General features: G+C 46.5%; 1 protein-coding gene across 1 annotated transcript in view; it reads right to left on the bottom strand.

Annotated features, from left to right (window-relative positions):
- The window catches only part of TYR (tyrosinase), a 54,549-nt gene extending 50,652 nt beyond the window's left edge, over positions 1-3,897 (bottom strand). Inside the window, exon 1 of the mRNA XM_075337568.1 lies at positions 3,005-3,897. Coding sequence (XP_075193683.1) covers positions 3,005-3,835 — 831 coding nt within the window. The 5' untranslated portion in view covers positions 3,836-3,897. The remainder of the gene's footprint in view (positions 1-3,004) is intronic.
- Positions 3,898-16,992: the final 13,095 nt, after the last annotated feature.

The following is a 16,992-nucleotide window of genomic DNA, read 5'->3' as shown; positions in this document are numbered from 1 at the left end:
GGGAGTGCGACGTGTGTTTACTCTGCTCCTCTTCCTGGCATAATGACATCGCTTCCTGCAAAACCGCAGGCAGCGATGGGCATTACCGCAGGTAAATCGCGGCTATTCCGGTGGTATACCGCACATCATTGCTACCTGCGGAATACCCCCGGAATACCCCCGGTACCTGCGGAAATTAATGGACATGCACATTTTCTCAAGAAAGTTTCTCGAGAAAATTTTCTCAAGAAATTTTCTTGAGAAAAATCCGCACAGTGCGCACAGCTATTTTTTTTTCTCATTGAATTTCATGGGAAATGTCTGCACAAAGATTGCAGACATTTCTCAAGAAATTTCCGGGGCAAATCCGCGGGAAAAACGGTCTAGTGCGCACATAGCCTTACATAGGCCTCGTTCACACATCAGAATTTTTCTTCAGTTTTTGTTGGAACAAGAGTGTAACTTACAGAGAAATACTGGAATTGAATAAGACTGAGGTCTGTTCTGGAGCCACTCCTGGTGTGGTCCTATACTGCTGTGTGAATGGGGGCTTAGACATACCTCCCAACCGTCCCGGATACTATCCCGCTTTGCACTGTTTGTCCCGTTGCCACGGGCGGGACGGTCGTCTCCCGGGCTCCGCCCACCCACTCTCTCCCCGCCTCCCTGCTTTTCCCTCCTACCATCCTAACACGTGACGTGGCATAACAGAGGAGCGCACAGGCGGACGGCCGCCTGTCTCTGCGGGCGGACGGCCGCCTGTCTCTGCGGGCGGACGGCCGCCTGTCTCTGCGGCACGGACACGCAGGCAGCCACAGTGAGGCGGCCGGTCGCCCGCACAGTGAGGCGGCCGGCCGCCCGCCTTCACAGACAGGCAGCGGGGGGCGCCCGCACAGACAGGCGGCGGCGGCACAGTAGTAATGTGCTTAGCTTGTTACATTTTTTTTTTCTTCAATATTTTAAACAGTAATAGATCTCTCTCTGTCCTTTTTCCTGTCTGTGCGGCCGGCCGCCGCCTGTCTGTGAAGGCGACCGGCCGCCTCACTGTGGCTGCCTGCGTGTCCGTGCTGGAGGCCCGACGGCTGCCTGCGTGTCCGTGCTGGAGGCCCGACGGCTGCCTGCGTGTCCGTGCTGGAGGCCCGACGGCTGCCTGCGTGTCCGTGCTGGAGGCCCGACGGCTGCCTGCGTGTCCGTGCTGGAGGCCCGACGGCTGCCTGCGTGTCCGTGCTGGAGGCCCGACGGCTGCCTGCGTGTCCCTCTTTTCCTTCTTTAAAAGTTGGGAGGTATGGCTTAGGCCATGTTCACATTGCGGTTTGCTTTGGAGTTTTTGGAGCAGAAAATCTGTGTGGAGCCCGCTGAATACTAAAACCACAGTTTTTACCCAATTTAAGTGAAATCTTCCACGGCCTGTCTTTAACGCCAGACTAAAAATTCTGCGAAGATTAAAGGCGGGTAGATTTCGACTTAAGAGATTTGGCCCCCAAAATTTAGGTTCTATAGAAATAAATGAGAATACCAGCATCTGTGTGTGGAATGAAAACAAAACAAAAAAAAAAAAAACACACACACAACACAATTTTTGCCCAATGGACCTTACAGAATTAAAGTGACAGCACCTGAAGAGTCACTTGGGGCAGTAACCATATAGTCGGTAAGGTGGGGCAACCCGATAAATCGCTCTAAAGTCTGTAACTATAGCAACGGCTGTCAACAATCACTGCAGAAGTAACTGAGGCCTAATTTCTGGGAATCTCCTCCCAGTAAGAGCATTCTGGTTGCCTATAGCAACTGCAAAAGTAACTGTGGCCTCATTTATGAAGATTGAGAGCTTGTGTTTTTCACATGGTGAACTCTACATTGCTTGCTCTAGGGTGAGCAACCCAAAAATAGCTTCTATATGCACCTAAAGATAAAATGGAAAAAAGTTGACCGCAAAGATGGCTGTATCTGTAAATCACCCTTACTCCTCTGTTAACCACTATAGGTTATGCTTAGGTGAAGGGTTGCACTATGCTGTCCTCAATTTTTTAATTTTTTTTTGGGGGGGGGGGGGGGGGTTTGTTTTTTAAGGGAAAGGAGAGTAAAGTTTTACCATTTAAAAGAAAAATTTGCTCAAAATGGTAGTTGTTCACCTCAGTGTTACAACAGATGTATAAAAATAAGAAATAATATTATTCTATTTTACTCTTCGATACACCTATAAAGAGAAAATTCAGAAAAACTGACAATTTTGCAGTGGTCTCTTAATTTTTACGTGTGTGTGTGTGTGTGTGTGTGTGTGTGTGTGTGTGTGTGTGTGTGTGTGTGTGTGTGTGTGTGTGTGTGTGTGTCTTTATTATTTTTTTATTTATCGTATTTATTTTTTTCATGTCTTTCCCTGTGTCTCTGTTTTGGGGTGTTTTTTTTTTTTTTTTTTTTTTTGTTACTACTACTACTACTACTACACACACACACAATTATGAAAAATAAACCACAACAGACACAAGCAAAGAATACTTTTTTTTTTCTTTGTAAAATTTTAATAAAATAAAAAAAATATGAGATAGAGAGATATATATATATATATATATATCTCTCTATCTAAAAAAAAAAAAATCACTCAACTTCAGGGAGAAACTGAAAAGCGTAACCAGTGGTTTAACATTTTCCACAAGCAAAGCCACAGGTATTTTGCTTGTCACCTCTAAAATGTGGAGATATGGCTGCAAAAAAACTGTGTGCACATACCCCCAAACAATAACAAGAAGTATTCTATGTAAAATTTTAAATTCTTATTTTATTAAAATCTTACAAAGAAAAAGAAAAAAAAAAAAAGTATTCTTTGCTTGTGTCTCTGTTGTGGTTTAATTTTTCATTTTTGTGTATGTGTGGTAACAAAAAAAAAAACAAAAAAACCAAAACACACACCACACACCCCACAACAGATACACAGGGAAAGACATGAAATAAAAAAAAAATAATAAAGCCAAAACACACACACACACATTCACCTTGTATATGTAGAAAGTTTGTATAAAAGACTTACCTGCCAGGAGGAGAAGAAAGAAGCCGGGCTCAGGAGATTATCGCTTACTTGGCGAGTTCCTCCAAAAAATTCATCCGTACAGATGTCACACTGCTGTGCGTCTCTCCAGTCCCAGAAGGGGATGGTGAAGTTCTCATCGCCCGTAAGCCTCTGAATTTCATGCTCCCAATGAAGCAAGAAGAACCTGTGCCAGGGCAGAAACGCTGGTGCTTCATGGGCAAAATCAATGTCTCGCCACACAAGGTCACCTTCTAGGAATGCGTCCCGGGAGGCGTAGTAGTGCAGCCACACAAACAGGTCATACACGTTGATGTCTGCAAACATTGGGTTGGAGCCGTTGTTCATTTGCTCATAGGTCCCGGTGGCGATCACATAGTCAGAGCTGAGGCTGCGTTTGGCGAGATTGAGGTAGGCGATGAATTTGTCCTTCTCCGTCGCGGTCATCCTATAGATTTCCTTTCTGATCAGGGTTCTTCTCACTGTACAGTTGGGGCCAGTGAAACCAAATTTGCAGTCTCCACAATTGTAGCCCATGAAGTTGCCCTGGCATTGGCAGGTCCTGTTGTAGAAGACAATTGGCCAGTTTTCCCTATCGTCAATGCCGCTAAAGGGAAACTGTGAACCCAAAGGTGAGGTAGATAGGACAACATCTTGACATGTTCCTCTCCCAGAAGCTTCTCCACAAGGAGAACCATCTCCTGCCCAAATTGGACAACACTCTTTACTCAAGAGGACCTCTGCCGAGCTACATGCCCTAGGAAACTGTCCATAAGCCGAGGGCAAAACTAAGAGCAGGACAGCAGCTGCAAATAGCATGATACTACTTCTCATCCTGGTGCCCTGGACTTCACAAGCTCCTCAGCCCTCCACAACAGACCAGGGCAGGAAGTTCTGCTGTGTCCTCCTCACTTATTAATTGGCTTAATCACGTGTTGAGGCTTATATCATGTTTGACTCTCACTCCCAGGGAAGAAAATGTCTACTCCCTCCCTCATCAGTACTTCTCATGTGAATTCACAGGCACTGGAATGTGAAAGGATTTTTTTTTTTTATTTTTTTCGTATCTTCAATTTTTCCATAAAATTTTTGGATTTTGTCAGCTGATTTTTCATTCTTAATTAATGTTTGTTTTTCTCATTAAATGGTCAAAATTAGATACACGCAGACTAATTAGATAAGTGCGACACGAAAAGTGGAACTAATGAGGTTTATAGATCGAGGACAACATGTGATTTCAGACTCCAGACAGATAAATAAAATAAATAATTGAAAAAAATTAAAAAAAAATCTCATGGTTAGGTTTTTTTTTTTACACATAGGATATGTTTTAAGTGCAGAATTTTGGGGAATTTTTTTTTAACAGATCCGCTCCTAAAAACTTTTACAAAAAACGATGACAAAATGCTAAAAAAAAAATCATCCAACTCATTTCTATGGAAAAACAACTTACTGTTCCAAAAAACAACCGATAGCAGAAAATAAGGTGAATGTTTAATTTTGTTTTAAGCTTTTCCAAACTCAGTATTGTCCTACTAATGGCACATGGCGTCTTTTATATTCTGTCGAACCCAAAAAGTTTTTCAAGCAGAAAACGCTTCAAGAAACCCTAGAATTATTTTCTTTACGACGTGTCTTTTGTGTCGTTTATTTGGTCACTTACTCAGTTTTCGAATTTTTTTCCATTTTTTTTAGAAGGTTTTTGCATGGTTTTTAATGTTTTTTTTTAGTGTAGTTTTTAGTTCTCCAGTTCTCCAATTTTTTGTTTTCCAGCCCATTGAATAATGAAGATGTGGCGCCCCAGCGTTCTGGTTGCCACAGTAGTGTTGCTCCACAAAGGTCAATACTAAGGCCGGTTTCACACATCCGGCTTTTTGCCGTTTTGCCGGATGCGGCGCTCTCCCGTACAGTTAATACAGTACAGTGACAGCGCAACAAGCGCCGGTCACATGCTGTCATGTGACCGGCGCATGTGACCCAGAAGTTACAGCGCTGTCACTGTACTGTATTAACTGTACGGGAGAGCGCCGCATCCGGCAAAACGGCAAAAAGCCGGATGTGTGAAACCGGCCTAAGCCGGATAGCAAGAGGGGGGGGGGCCCTTAGTCAGTAATTACCTACATTCAATACAGTTCCTACTCGGGTCAGCAGGGGGAGCTCTGACCTGGGGGAGGAGTTAGTGAGATAGTGAAGAGAACCGGTTAGAACCAACCAGGTCTGGTCTGAGTGAGTTTTTCAGTCAGAGAGAGAAAAGTGACAGTTGAGAGCAGACCGTTGATGAGAGAGGAGCTTGAGTGAGGAACTGGAGTAGTGCGGACATGCGAGCTAGGGTCTGGGGCTAAGATAGCTCAACCCAGAAAAGCGAGGTCTGCAGAGAGGCCCAGGAGGAAGATTCTGGGGAGACTGGAGCTGAACCGGCTCGCCTCAGAAGAAAACGCCAAAAACCGGGACATCGGAGTCTGTGGTTGCCAAGGTGCTTGAGGCCCGGTAACCGAATCCGAAGGGCAGGAGGACTGCAGGTCTCCTGACCCCAAAACAGCCCAAAGGTAAAGCCGCTCATCAGGGACTCTGAGTCGTTGCCAGCAGGGCGGCACCAGTGAAGGCCTGCGCAGCCTACCATACGGCTAACGGGTAGTACCACAAGTCCCAGCAGTGAGGGCGTCCGTTGCACTAACGCAGCGTGGTCCTGTAGAAGAGAAGAAGGGTGTAGGGAGAAGGCCTCAATACTCACCTGGCCAGGGAGATACCCCCAACTGCTTCCAGGCCAACCGGATTGCTATCCCCATCTGTACCGGTCTCCCAGGACTTCACTGGTTCTTGCAGAGTAAAAGAAAGCAGGTAAAGAATCTGCTGTGTGGGTCTGTTATTATCCGTATCCTGATCCTGCACCCTGAAGTTCACCGCGTTCCCAAAATAGACTTTGCCACCGTGCCCCGGAGTCTCACTCCACCTGTGGGGAGCAAGATCACCTCAGCTGCGCCATCCCCAACTGCCCTGGGGAACCTGCAGAGTAGCGGCGGCCCACATAGCCGCAAAAACCACAGGTGGCGTCACAAACTTTTGTTTAATATTTAACTATAATGCCCCTCATCATCATCTCCCCTTTATTATTATTAAAAGACACCGCCAGGGTCACGGAGCTGGACCCCCGCCACCGCTGACATCCCAGGACTTGTCAAAGACACACTAGTACCCTAGTACTAGTATATTTAAAAAGTGATGGCAAAATGCTGCAAAAAAAAGTCCAGTCATCTTCCGGGCATCTTTTGAGCCTACTCATTGTAAAGCAGAGATCATCCTCCAAGTGGAAAACCCCAGAAGAATGAACATAACTTCTTTAAGTATGTGCACGTATTCAGTATTTACAAGGAAAAAACTGTTGCAAAAAATCAAGAATAATACATGCGTTTTTGACTCTTTTTTTTTTTTTCTCCTTTTGTCTGGCGCCCCTGCGGCTTCAGGCGGCACAGTGTACCTCACCTCACCCGAGGTGCAGTATTCATCTCGGATACGGAGGAGGTCGTTGCCGGTAAACCACCAAACAACACACTCAACCAACACATAACACGGGAGCTCTTCCACTGAGACTGGGCTAGGGTAGGTGCTGATGCCCACTAGGTCAGGAACCCAGGAGGCGGGGCGCCAACAGGGGTGGTTAGGAGCCATCTCACACGATAGTCAGTGTGTTCCGGGTGCAGGAAGCACCAGGTCGCATTCAGAAGGAGATCAGCAAGTGTGAAGCCCCACAGCTGTTGTGTCAGTGCATTACCTTCAGGGACTCCACATGGAGGAACAGTCCGGTCACAGGTAGGTTGCTTCTTTAGGAGTTTCATGATGCCACTCTTGGTATTGCAGTCAGGGTGACCGCCACTGCAAATTAGACGGCGCCTGGGGCTGATGTTGGATGCAGCTAGATGTAATGGCCTCCCGAGAGTGAGGCAGGCCCCAGGACTCTGTGTAGGTGTGTGGAACCACAGGCCGCAGAATGACTCAGGCACAGTCCAGAGAGTCTTTCAGGGTTTTTACTCACAGTAGATGGCAGGGTGAGTACCCGTACGTAGCTGGGATTAACCAGAGGAAACCAGGCACTCCGTCAGGCTGACTTTTGAGGGTGACTACCGACTCGTCTTCTCTAGCCCTGGTGTTTTTGGGGTGACCCCGACTTGAAGTCCCTACGGGGGTCACCCAGGGAAGTTGCTTCTGCCTGTTCTCCCCTCTTTTCGGCCCGTTTGCTTGTAGCCTGGACCAGGTCACTCCGTCTGCTTGCCTCTTGTGAGCTATGGGCCCTCTCGTTGCTACGTGGCTGCGGACTCTGTGGCATTATGGTGGGGGTCTGAAGTGCCCCTGTGTCGCCCTGGGCAAGCCAGGGGACACAGGTCACAACACCACCACACCCCACACTCCAGGTAGGCACATCTGCTAACCAGAAATCCTTGTTGCCTTCCTCCAGGAGTCTGTTGATGCACACCAGGGGGTGGGCCAGGCGGTTGGCTCCGCCCACCAAGGAGCTCACAACTCTGGAGGCAGGAAGTGTCAGGCAGATTAGCCCAGGGAGGGCAAGTGTAAACACCTAAGTGAGAGTAAAGAGAGAGAAGTGGTAAAGGAGGAAAGCAAGTGAGGTGACAAGAAGAAAGGAAAGCCTGAGAGCCCAGCTTTGTGTAGGGCCAGTACAGCAAGGTCAGCGACGGCGGTGACTGTCCGGAGGGGGACCGTTTGGAAGTTTCTGGAAGGACCCCGTTGGCTGTGTGCCCGGTGGTCTGGAGCAGTGTTCCGAAGGACAGTCAGCACCAGGGCAGGGGCCTCTCGGACCCCGGCAAGGCTAGGAGTCGCCAAATTTGCCGAATCCGTCAGTGAAGGGGACGTAGATTCCCCCAACAACCAAGTCCCGATTGAAGGCAACAGTCCAACCTGTACAACAGAGGCACCGCCACCGCCAGGGCACCAGTCTCTGAGGGCCAGCGCCTGCGGGCAAAGTGTAGTGCTCCTCCGGCCCAGCTTGAAGCCGGGGAGCGGGTTACCGGTGGGGACCCATCGCAACCATCCGTACATACAGGTGCAAGGAAGAGGGACATCACCGTCACCTACCGGGGAAGCAAAGCAGCCGTCTGTGGGACCGTCCTACCAGCCGTTTGGTTTACCGTACAAACTGTGTCCAAGTCTCAGGCTGAGTGAGTACCATAGTGCCGCAAGGCACAGCGCTGCCCCCGCGTCCCTGCGCCCACCAGGCCCTGCACCTCACAAGCCATCACCGGGCCCCGGGATCACCAACCCCTACCCACGGAGGGGCAACACAACACCTGGCTGCTCCCCATCACCATCCCCGGGATCCCCGCATTGAGCAGCGGTGGTGCTACACATCACCACAACCGTGGGTGGCGTCACGGACATTATCCCAACACCCCAAACAACCCCCCTTTCACTCACGGGCGAGGAGTGCCGCTCGAGGAAACCCCCGGGATCCGGCCTACGGCTCGAGCCACCACTGAGCAGCCGGACCCGAGCAGAAGGGGTGAGCGCGGTGTGCTGACACCCTCCTCCCCGCCCGCGACACCCCCTCCGGAAGGTTTGGTAGGAGAAAATTGAATGAATCTCTACACTGGGACCTGTTACCCTTACGGGCCTGGCACCTCCCTGGCAGTCCCCTTACTCAGCCACCGCTTGCCTCCAGCCTCGGGTGCTTTTCGGGTGGCACTCCCAGGTGACCGTTCTCCCCCGTCGGTAGCCACTGCACGTACGCTGTCAGATTGTGCCAGACTCCAGGGTCTGCTGCATGCGTCTGCTCTCCCTGAGCTGCACTCACTAACTGGCTCACTACTCCCTCCCCACTGTGCCTGCCTATGCAACTTAGCAACCAGGCTCTCTACCACACCCCTTGAGTAGACATGGAGGCCACGCCCCCTCCTAGATTTCCCAGGGGTCCACTCAAGGGTCCATGTGAGAGACCTGATTACTATGTGCCTGTGTAGTCACACCTCGGTCAGCCTTCTGGATTACCTGCATTGTACTGCCCCCAGCATGGGTGCAGTACTCAGTTGTGCCTGACCAGGTCAGGGGCGCCACACAAGCACGGATAATGGACAGTTTGGGACCCGTGATCTGGAGCTGGAGGCTTGACCCGGGTACTTAGGGAAGAAGAGGGATCCAGGGTCTATGGGGAGTGCAGAAGGCACCCGTTACCCATTCCACGGCCCAGGGATCTGGGGTGGAAGGAAACCGTCGAAAGGTGACGCACAGAAGGAAACACTGGCCTCGACCTCCGAAGTATCTGAGATTGGCTGAATTCCAGCACAGCGTAGCTCCGTTCTCCAACGGCAGTGGCTTCCAGTGAGTAAAGAACTTGAACTGCACCCTCTGTGCCATCCCATTACTGTCGGCGCTCTCAACATCGCCTATCATCCTCCCTGGGGCCCGAGCTCTACCTGTGGAGAGCTGCAACACACGAGCTGCATTGCCATCTTCCTGAGAAGAGAGACTCCCGGCAGCGGCGGCTCCCATATTAGCCGCACATCACAGGTGGCATCATGAGACAACTACTCCCATCATTCCCATCCCTATAATAATAATAATAATAATAATAAATCTTTATTTCTATAGCGCCAACATATCCCGCAATCCCTTCATCTTCATTGACACTGCTGGGGTAACAAAACTGGGCCACGCCGCTGTGACAAGCGACACTGAGCCGGTGACGAGTAACCCCAGATACCCCGTCGGCGCATCATTTGTGTACCGCCCCGCGGACTCGGCTGCGATCGCCGAGCCGCTTGGATCCATGCTCGTACTGCGGGTGGTGGCTCGAGCCTCTCACGGACCCGGGGGTCACGTCGCTCTGCAAGGGAGTTGGCGCTACACGCAGGGACTTTGGTGAGGAGTTCCACGGCCGGGGCCACGGTTGTTTGGTTTGGATTATAAGTTCGTGACACCACCCATGGGTTGTGGTGAATGGATGGACACCACCGCTGCCGTTATCTAGGCCTCCCAGGGATGGTGTTGCGCAGCTTGGTGTTGACCCCTTCGTGGGTAGGGGAGCGATGGTCCGGGGGCCCGATGGAGGTGCTGAGGCGGGGGAGCGGGTGCTGCGTGTTGGACACTGGTGCGGTGCGGCGCGGTGTGCGGCCCGAAGGCACTGGTGTACTCACTCTGACACAATACACTGGAGTCTCTGGTAAACCAAACGGAGTGATGAACGGGGCCCGCAGCCGGCTGCAGCTTCTCCCGGTATAGGTTGGTGGTTTCCGCCTTTCTCCTGCACCTCTGTGTGTAAATGTTTGACTCCTATGCCTAGACACCGGTAGTCCGCTCCCCGACTTGTATATGCCGTAGGAGCCCGTTTCCCCGCAGACACTGGCCCTTTGGGTCTCTATGCCTTGGCGGTGGCTTTACCCTGTATGGTTGGGCTGTTGTCTTCTAACGGGTCTTGTGTGGGATAGGTCCTTAAGTCCAGTCCGCAATCAGTTGATTTGACTCGGCCCTGTCGGTTCTTGGCTTCGTCTGGGTCTGAGTACCCCTCCTGGTGCTCTGGTTTCCAATCGGTTCTCCGGTTCGGAGCGGCGGGCCACTGCCCGAACCCGGTCCCTACGGTTCCACCGGCTGTAATCCCAGCTCCTGCAGGCGGCCACCACCGTCTGCCTCCTTGCCAAAGGTGACTGGGCTCCGACCCAGCCACCGGAGTAGTCTATGGCAGGCCTGGGCGCAGGACTGCCCCTAGACTCAACCTCCCTCCTTCACTGTCCAAACTACTCTGCACTGTCAACTTGAACTTGTTGTGTGTTTTCCCGCCTCCAGGTCTGTGAACTCCTTGGTGGGTGGAGACAACCGCCTGGCTCCGCCCCCCCCTGGTGTGGACATCAAACCTGGAGGGTGGTGACAAGGTTTTTAGTTTGACTGATGTCACCTAATCGGGAGGGGGTGTGGTGTTGTGTGTGACTACCTGGGACGACCTGACTGGTGCAGGGCGTCACAATTGCAAGCAGCTTTTAATCCGTTTTCTTGATGTGATTTTTTCCCATTTATTTAAAAAGTGAAAAATACTGAAATAATTGATGATATACTGTAGATGTGAAACTGCTTCAAATCTGCAAGGAAAAAACAAGCAGCGTGTGCATGGGGTTCAGAAATCTCAATTTGCTGGTGCAGTAAAACGCTGCATTTTTTTTGCACGTTAAAAATTTACAAAAGAAAAACTTTTCAAACACTCTTTTAAGTGCTGAATGCTTTTAGAAACGAGGCAGTGAAAAGATCCACAACATATACACAGCAAGTCGTTTATATACTGTATAATAGACATTCCCAAATGTAAGTTTCATCATCCTATCTTGTTTCTTTCTGGGTAAAGCCAATCATCACTGCCGCTCACCCTGACCTGCAGCTTACAGACTCCATCTCCTCAGGTGAACAGTGACGCTCCATTTTATAGGGCAACCTCAAAATTAAATATTATCACCGATCTATAGGCTAGGGAACTAGGTTCTGATTTGTTTTGGGTACAACCGTTGTGACCCTTAGAAATCACAAGTGGTTTATTTTGGGGGGTAAGATAAGGTTACAATGTCAGGGAGAAAAAAAATCTTTCCCCCTAGGAATTTCTTGGTATTGGTTTCATTGATAGAAGTTGTAAGCTTTGATGTCTGATAGAAACTATTCATGGATGGTCATATTGCGGCAGCAGATGAAAGGCTCTGCTGTCTGTATGTGCAGGTCATGAGATGAGCCGTGCTCAGAGCTCGCAGGCTTCTGTGGATCAGGAGCTCGGCACATGACTCCTGACGAGCACGAGGGATTGTAATCCAGACGGCACAACGCCAGGAGATCCCCCATAGAGAATCCCCCCATAGAGAATCCCCCCATACAGCATCCCCCATAGAGAATCCCCCCATACAGCATCCCCCCCATAGAGAATCCCCCCATACAGCATCCCCCATAGAGCATCCCCCCATAGAGAATCCCCCCATACAGCATCCCCCATAGAGAATCCCCCCATAGAGAATCCCCCCATACAGCATCCCCCATAGAGAATCCCCCCATAGAGAATCCCCCCATACAGCATCCCCCATAGAGAATCCCCCCATACAGCATCCCCCCATAGAGAATCCCCCCATACAGCATCCCCCCATAGAGCATCCGAGACTCACTGATGGGACACGAAGAAGAATCACAGAAAACTACACATAGAAATGATGAAATGTAAGTGCATGTAATACGCCAGGATCAGTGGTGAATAAACAATCAGAACTGCAGATTAATATTAATCATACACTTATACTGAAGTGTCAAAGATTATATCTACAAGAATATAACTACTATAATACTGCTCCAATATACAAGAATATAACTACTATAATACTGCTCCAATATACAAGAATATAACTACTATAATACTGTCCCCTATGTACAAGAATATAACTACTATAATACTGCTCCAATATACAAGAATATAACTACTATAATACTGCTCCAATATACAAGAATATAACTACTATAATACTGCTCCAATATACAAGAATATAACTACTATAATACTGCTCCAATATACAAGAATATAACTACTATAATACTGCTCCAATGTACAAGAATATAACTACTATAATACTGCTCCTATGTACAAGAATATAAGTACTATAATACTGCTCCTATGTACAAGAATATAACTACTATAATACTGCTCCTATGTACAAGAATATAACTACTATAATACTACTCCAATATACAAGAATATAACTACTATAATACTGCTCCAATATACAAGAATATAACTACTATAATACTGCCCCTATGTACAAGAATATAACTACTATAATACTGCCCCCTATGTACAAGAATATAACTACTATAATACTACTCCAATATACAAGAATATAACTACTATAATACTGCTCCAATATACAAGAATATAACTACTATAATACTGTCCCTATGTACAAGAATATAACTACTATAATACTGCTCCTATGTACAAGAATATAACTACTATAATACTGCCCCTATGTACAAGAATATAACTACTATAATACTGCCCCCTATGTACAAGAATATAACTACTATAATACTGCTCCTATGTACAAGAATATAACTACTATAATACTGTCCCCTATATACAAGAATATAACTACTATAATACTGCTCCAATATACAAGAATATAACTACTATAATACTGCTCCTATGTACAAGAATATAACTACTATAATACTGCTCCTATGTACAAGAATATAACTACTATAATACTGTCCCCTATATACAAGAATATAACTACTATAATACTGCTCCAATATACAAGAATATAACTACTATAATACTGCTCCAATATACAAGAATATAACTACTATAATACTGCTCCAATATAGAAGAATATAACTACTATAATACTGCTCCAATATAGAAGAATATAACTACTATAATACTGCTCCAATATAGAAGAATATAACTACTATAATACTGCTCCAATGTACAAGAATATAACTACTATAATACTGCTCCTATGTACAAGAATATAAGTACTATAATACTGCTCCTATGTACAAGAATATAACTACTATAATACTGCCCCCTATGTACAAGAATATAACTACTATAATACTGCTCCCTATGTACAAGAATATAACTACTATAATACTGCCCCTATGTACAAGAATATAACTACTATAATACTGCTCCTATGTACAAGAATATAACTACTATAATACTGCCCCCTATGTACAAGAATATAACTACTATAATACTGCCCCCTATGTACAAGAATATAACTACTATAATACTGCCCCTATGTACAAGAATATAACTACTATAATACTGCCCCTATGTACAAAAATATAACTACTATAATACTGCCCCTATGTACAAGAATATAACTACTATAATACTGCTTATATGTACAAGAATATAACTACTATAATACTGTATTTATGTACAAGAATATAACTACTATAATACTGTATTTATGTATAAGAATATAACTACTATAATACTGTCCCCTATGTACAAGAATATAACTACTATAATACTGCTCCAATATACAAGAATATAACTACTAGAATACTGCTCCAATGTACAAGAATATAACTACTATAATACTGTCCCTATGTACAAGAATATAACTACTATAATACTGCTCCTATGTACAAGAATATAACTACTATAATACTGCCCCTATGTACAAGAATATAACTACTATAATACTGCCCCTATGTACAAGAATATAACTACTATAATACTGCTCCTATGTACAAGAATATAACTACTATAATACTGTCCCCTATATACAAGAATATAACTACTATAATACTGCCCCCATGTACAAAAATATAACTACTATAATACTGCTCCTATGTATGAGACTATAACTACTATAATACTGCTCCAATGTACAAGAATATAACTACTATAATACTGACCCTATGTACAAAAATATAACTACTATAATACTGCCCCTATGTACAAGAATATAACTACTATAATACTGCCTCCATGTACAAGAATATAACTACTATAATACTGCCCCTATGTACAAGAATATAACTACTATAATACTGCCCCTATGTACAAGAATATAACTACTATAATACTGCCCCTATGTACAAGAATATAACTACTATAATACTGCCCCTATGTACAAGAATATAACTACTATAATACTGCCCCTATGTACAAGAATATAACTACTATAATACTGCTCCTATGTACAAGATTATAACTGCTATAATACTGCTCCTATGTACAAGAATATAAGTACTATAATACTGCCCCTATGTACAAGAATATAACTACTATAATACTGCTCCTATGTACAAGAATATAACTACTATAATACTGCTCCTATGTACAAGAATATAACTACTATAATACTGCCCCCTATGTACAAGAATATAACTACTATAATACTGCCCCTATGTACAAGAATATAACTACTATAATACTGCTCCTATGTACAAGAATATAACTACAATAATACTGCCCCCTATGTACAAGAATATAACTACTATAATACTGCTCCTATGTACAAGAATATAACTACTATAATACTGCTCCTATGTACAAGAATATAACTACTATAATACTGCCCCCTATGTACAAGAATATAACTACTATAATACTGTCCCCAATGTACAAGAATATAACTACTATAATACTGCCCCTATGTACAAGAATATAACTACTATAATACTGCCCCCTATGTACAAGAATATAACTACTATAATACTGCCCCTATGTACAAGAATATAACTACTATAATACTGTCCCCAATGTACAAGAATATAACTACTATAATACTGCCCCCTATGTACAAGAATATAACTACTATAATACTGCCCCTATGTACAAGAATATAACTACTATAATACTGTCCCCAATGTACAAGAATATAACTACTATAATACTGTCCCCTATGTACAAGAATATAACTACTATAATACTGCCCCCTATGTACAAGAATATAACTACTATAATACTTCTTAGTTTAGAATCAGGGTCTAGAACTAATAAGAAAATCCATATGTGTGTGACGACTTTCCATTGAGTGTGATTGTAGCTTGCGGAGCGGCGGGGCTGATTACTCGATGCGGCCGGCTCTCCTGATTGATAGCCCTCTGCCGCACTCTCAGCCGTGAATGAATTTGTGGTTCTCTGCTTCAAAATTTGGGCCAGATGGAATTGTATTACAATCAGGGCAGCGCAGCCATCGCAATAAATCAGCGAGCAGGTGGGACGGCAGAGAGGGAATCCTGGCCTCCGCCTGTCTCCATGGTAGAGGTTAGCATCCTCCTTGTATGGCTAAATGCCGTCTATCATTAATGCATGTTATTGTATTATGGCTGACTTTCATTACAATGGTCTATTCTGCCGTCTCTGTAGGAACATTGCTGACTTCATCGCAGACCGTCTAATACATATTTATTTCAATTTCTTTTTTTGCATAAACTTGACATGAATTACAGTATAAACCCGCAATGCTGTGGTGAGATGGGCTGATGTGTCATGTTACCAGCTCCGCTCTGCTACAACAATACTACATATCACTGGGCTTATTCTGTTTTTTAGGACTGAGGGTCCGCATCATGTTTTAGCCTCACATTAGTGGCTCCGTCGGTGCTTATGTCGGAAGTCCTGAAAGACTGGAATTCGCAAATTTGCTCTTATGGTCCCGTTGACTTCAATGGTGCAGACAGAATGTCATGGCCGGGTTACCGGACGAGGAGGAAGTGGGCCACTGGACCCAAAGGAGTGGACCTGGGTGGCCACCAAGTCTTCACTGCTACGACCGGAGGTGGCAGCAGATTAGCATGCTGGTAAGTGTCCGTCCGGGGGATCCCGATACCTCAGCAGTTGGTGTACTGCCCCACGGGCTCGGCTGCAACCGCCGAACCGCTCGGTTCCGTGCTCGTACGGTGGGTGGTGGCTCGAGCTCCTCACGGACCCGAGGGTCACGTCGCTCTGCAAGGGGGTTGGCGCTACACGCAGGGACTTCGGTGGGCAAAAGTTCCACAGTCGGGGCCGCGGTGGTTTGGTAGGGGTGTAAGTTCGTGACACCACCCACGGGTTGTGGTGAATAGATGGACACCACCGCTGCCGTTAACTAGGCCTCCCAGGGACGGTGTTGTGCAGCTTGGTGTTGACCCCTCCGTGGGTACGGGAGTGATGGTCCCGGGGGTCCGAGGGAGGTGCGGAGGCGTGGGAGCGGGTGCGGGCGTATGCTGAAGCGGTGCGGCGCGGTGCGTGGCCCGAAGGCACTGGTGTACTCACTATGACACAATACACTGGAGTCTCTGGTAAACCAAACGGGATGATGAACGGGGCCCGCAGCCGGCTGCAGCTTCTCCCTGAACGGGTTGGTGGTTTCCGCCTTTCTCCTGCACCTTTTTATATGAATGGTTGACTCCTATGCCTAAGCAACGGTAGTCCGCTCCCCGGCTTGCTGGTTGTCGGAAGAGCCCTGTTTGCCCGCAGACGCTGGCCCTTTGGCTCTCTATGCCTTGGCGGTGGCTTTACCCTGTATGGT

This window comes from Anomaloglossus baeobatrachus, chromosome 2, assembly GCF_048569485.1.
Source record: "Anomaloglossus baeobatrachus isolate aAnoBae1 chromosome 2, aAnoBae1.hap1, whole genome shotgun sequence".
Taxonomy (NCBI): domain Eukaryota; kingdom Metazoa; phylum Chordata; class Amphibia; order Anura; family Aromobatidae; genus Anomaloglossus; species Anomaloglossus baeobatrachus.
This window is presented reverse-complemented; position numbering and strand designations above follow the sequence as displayed.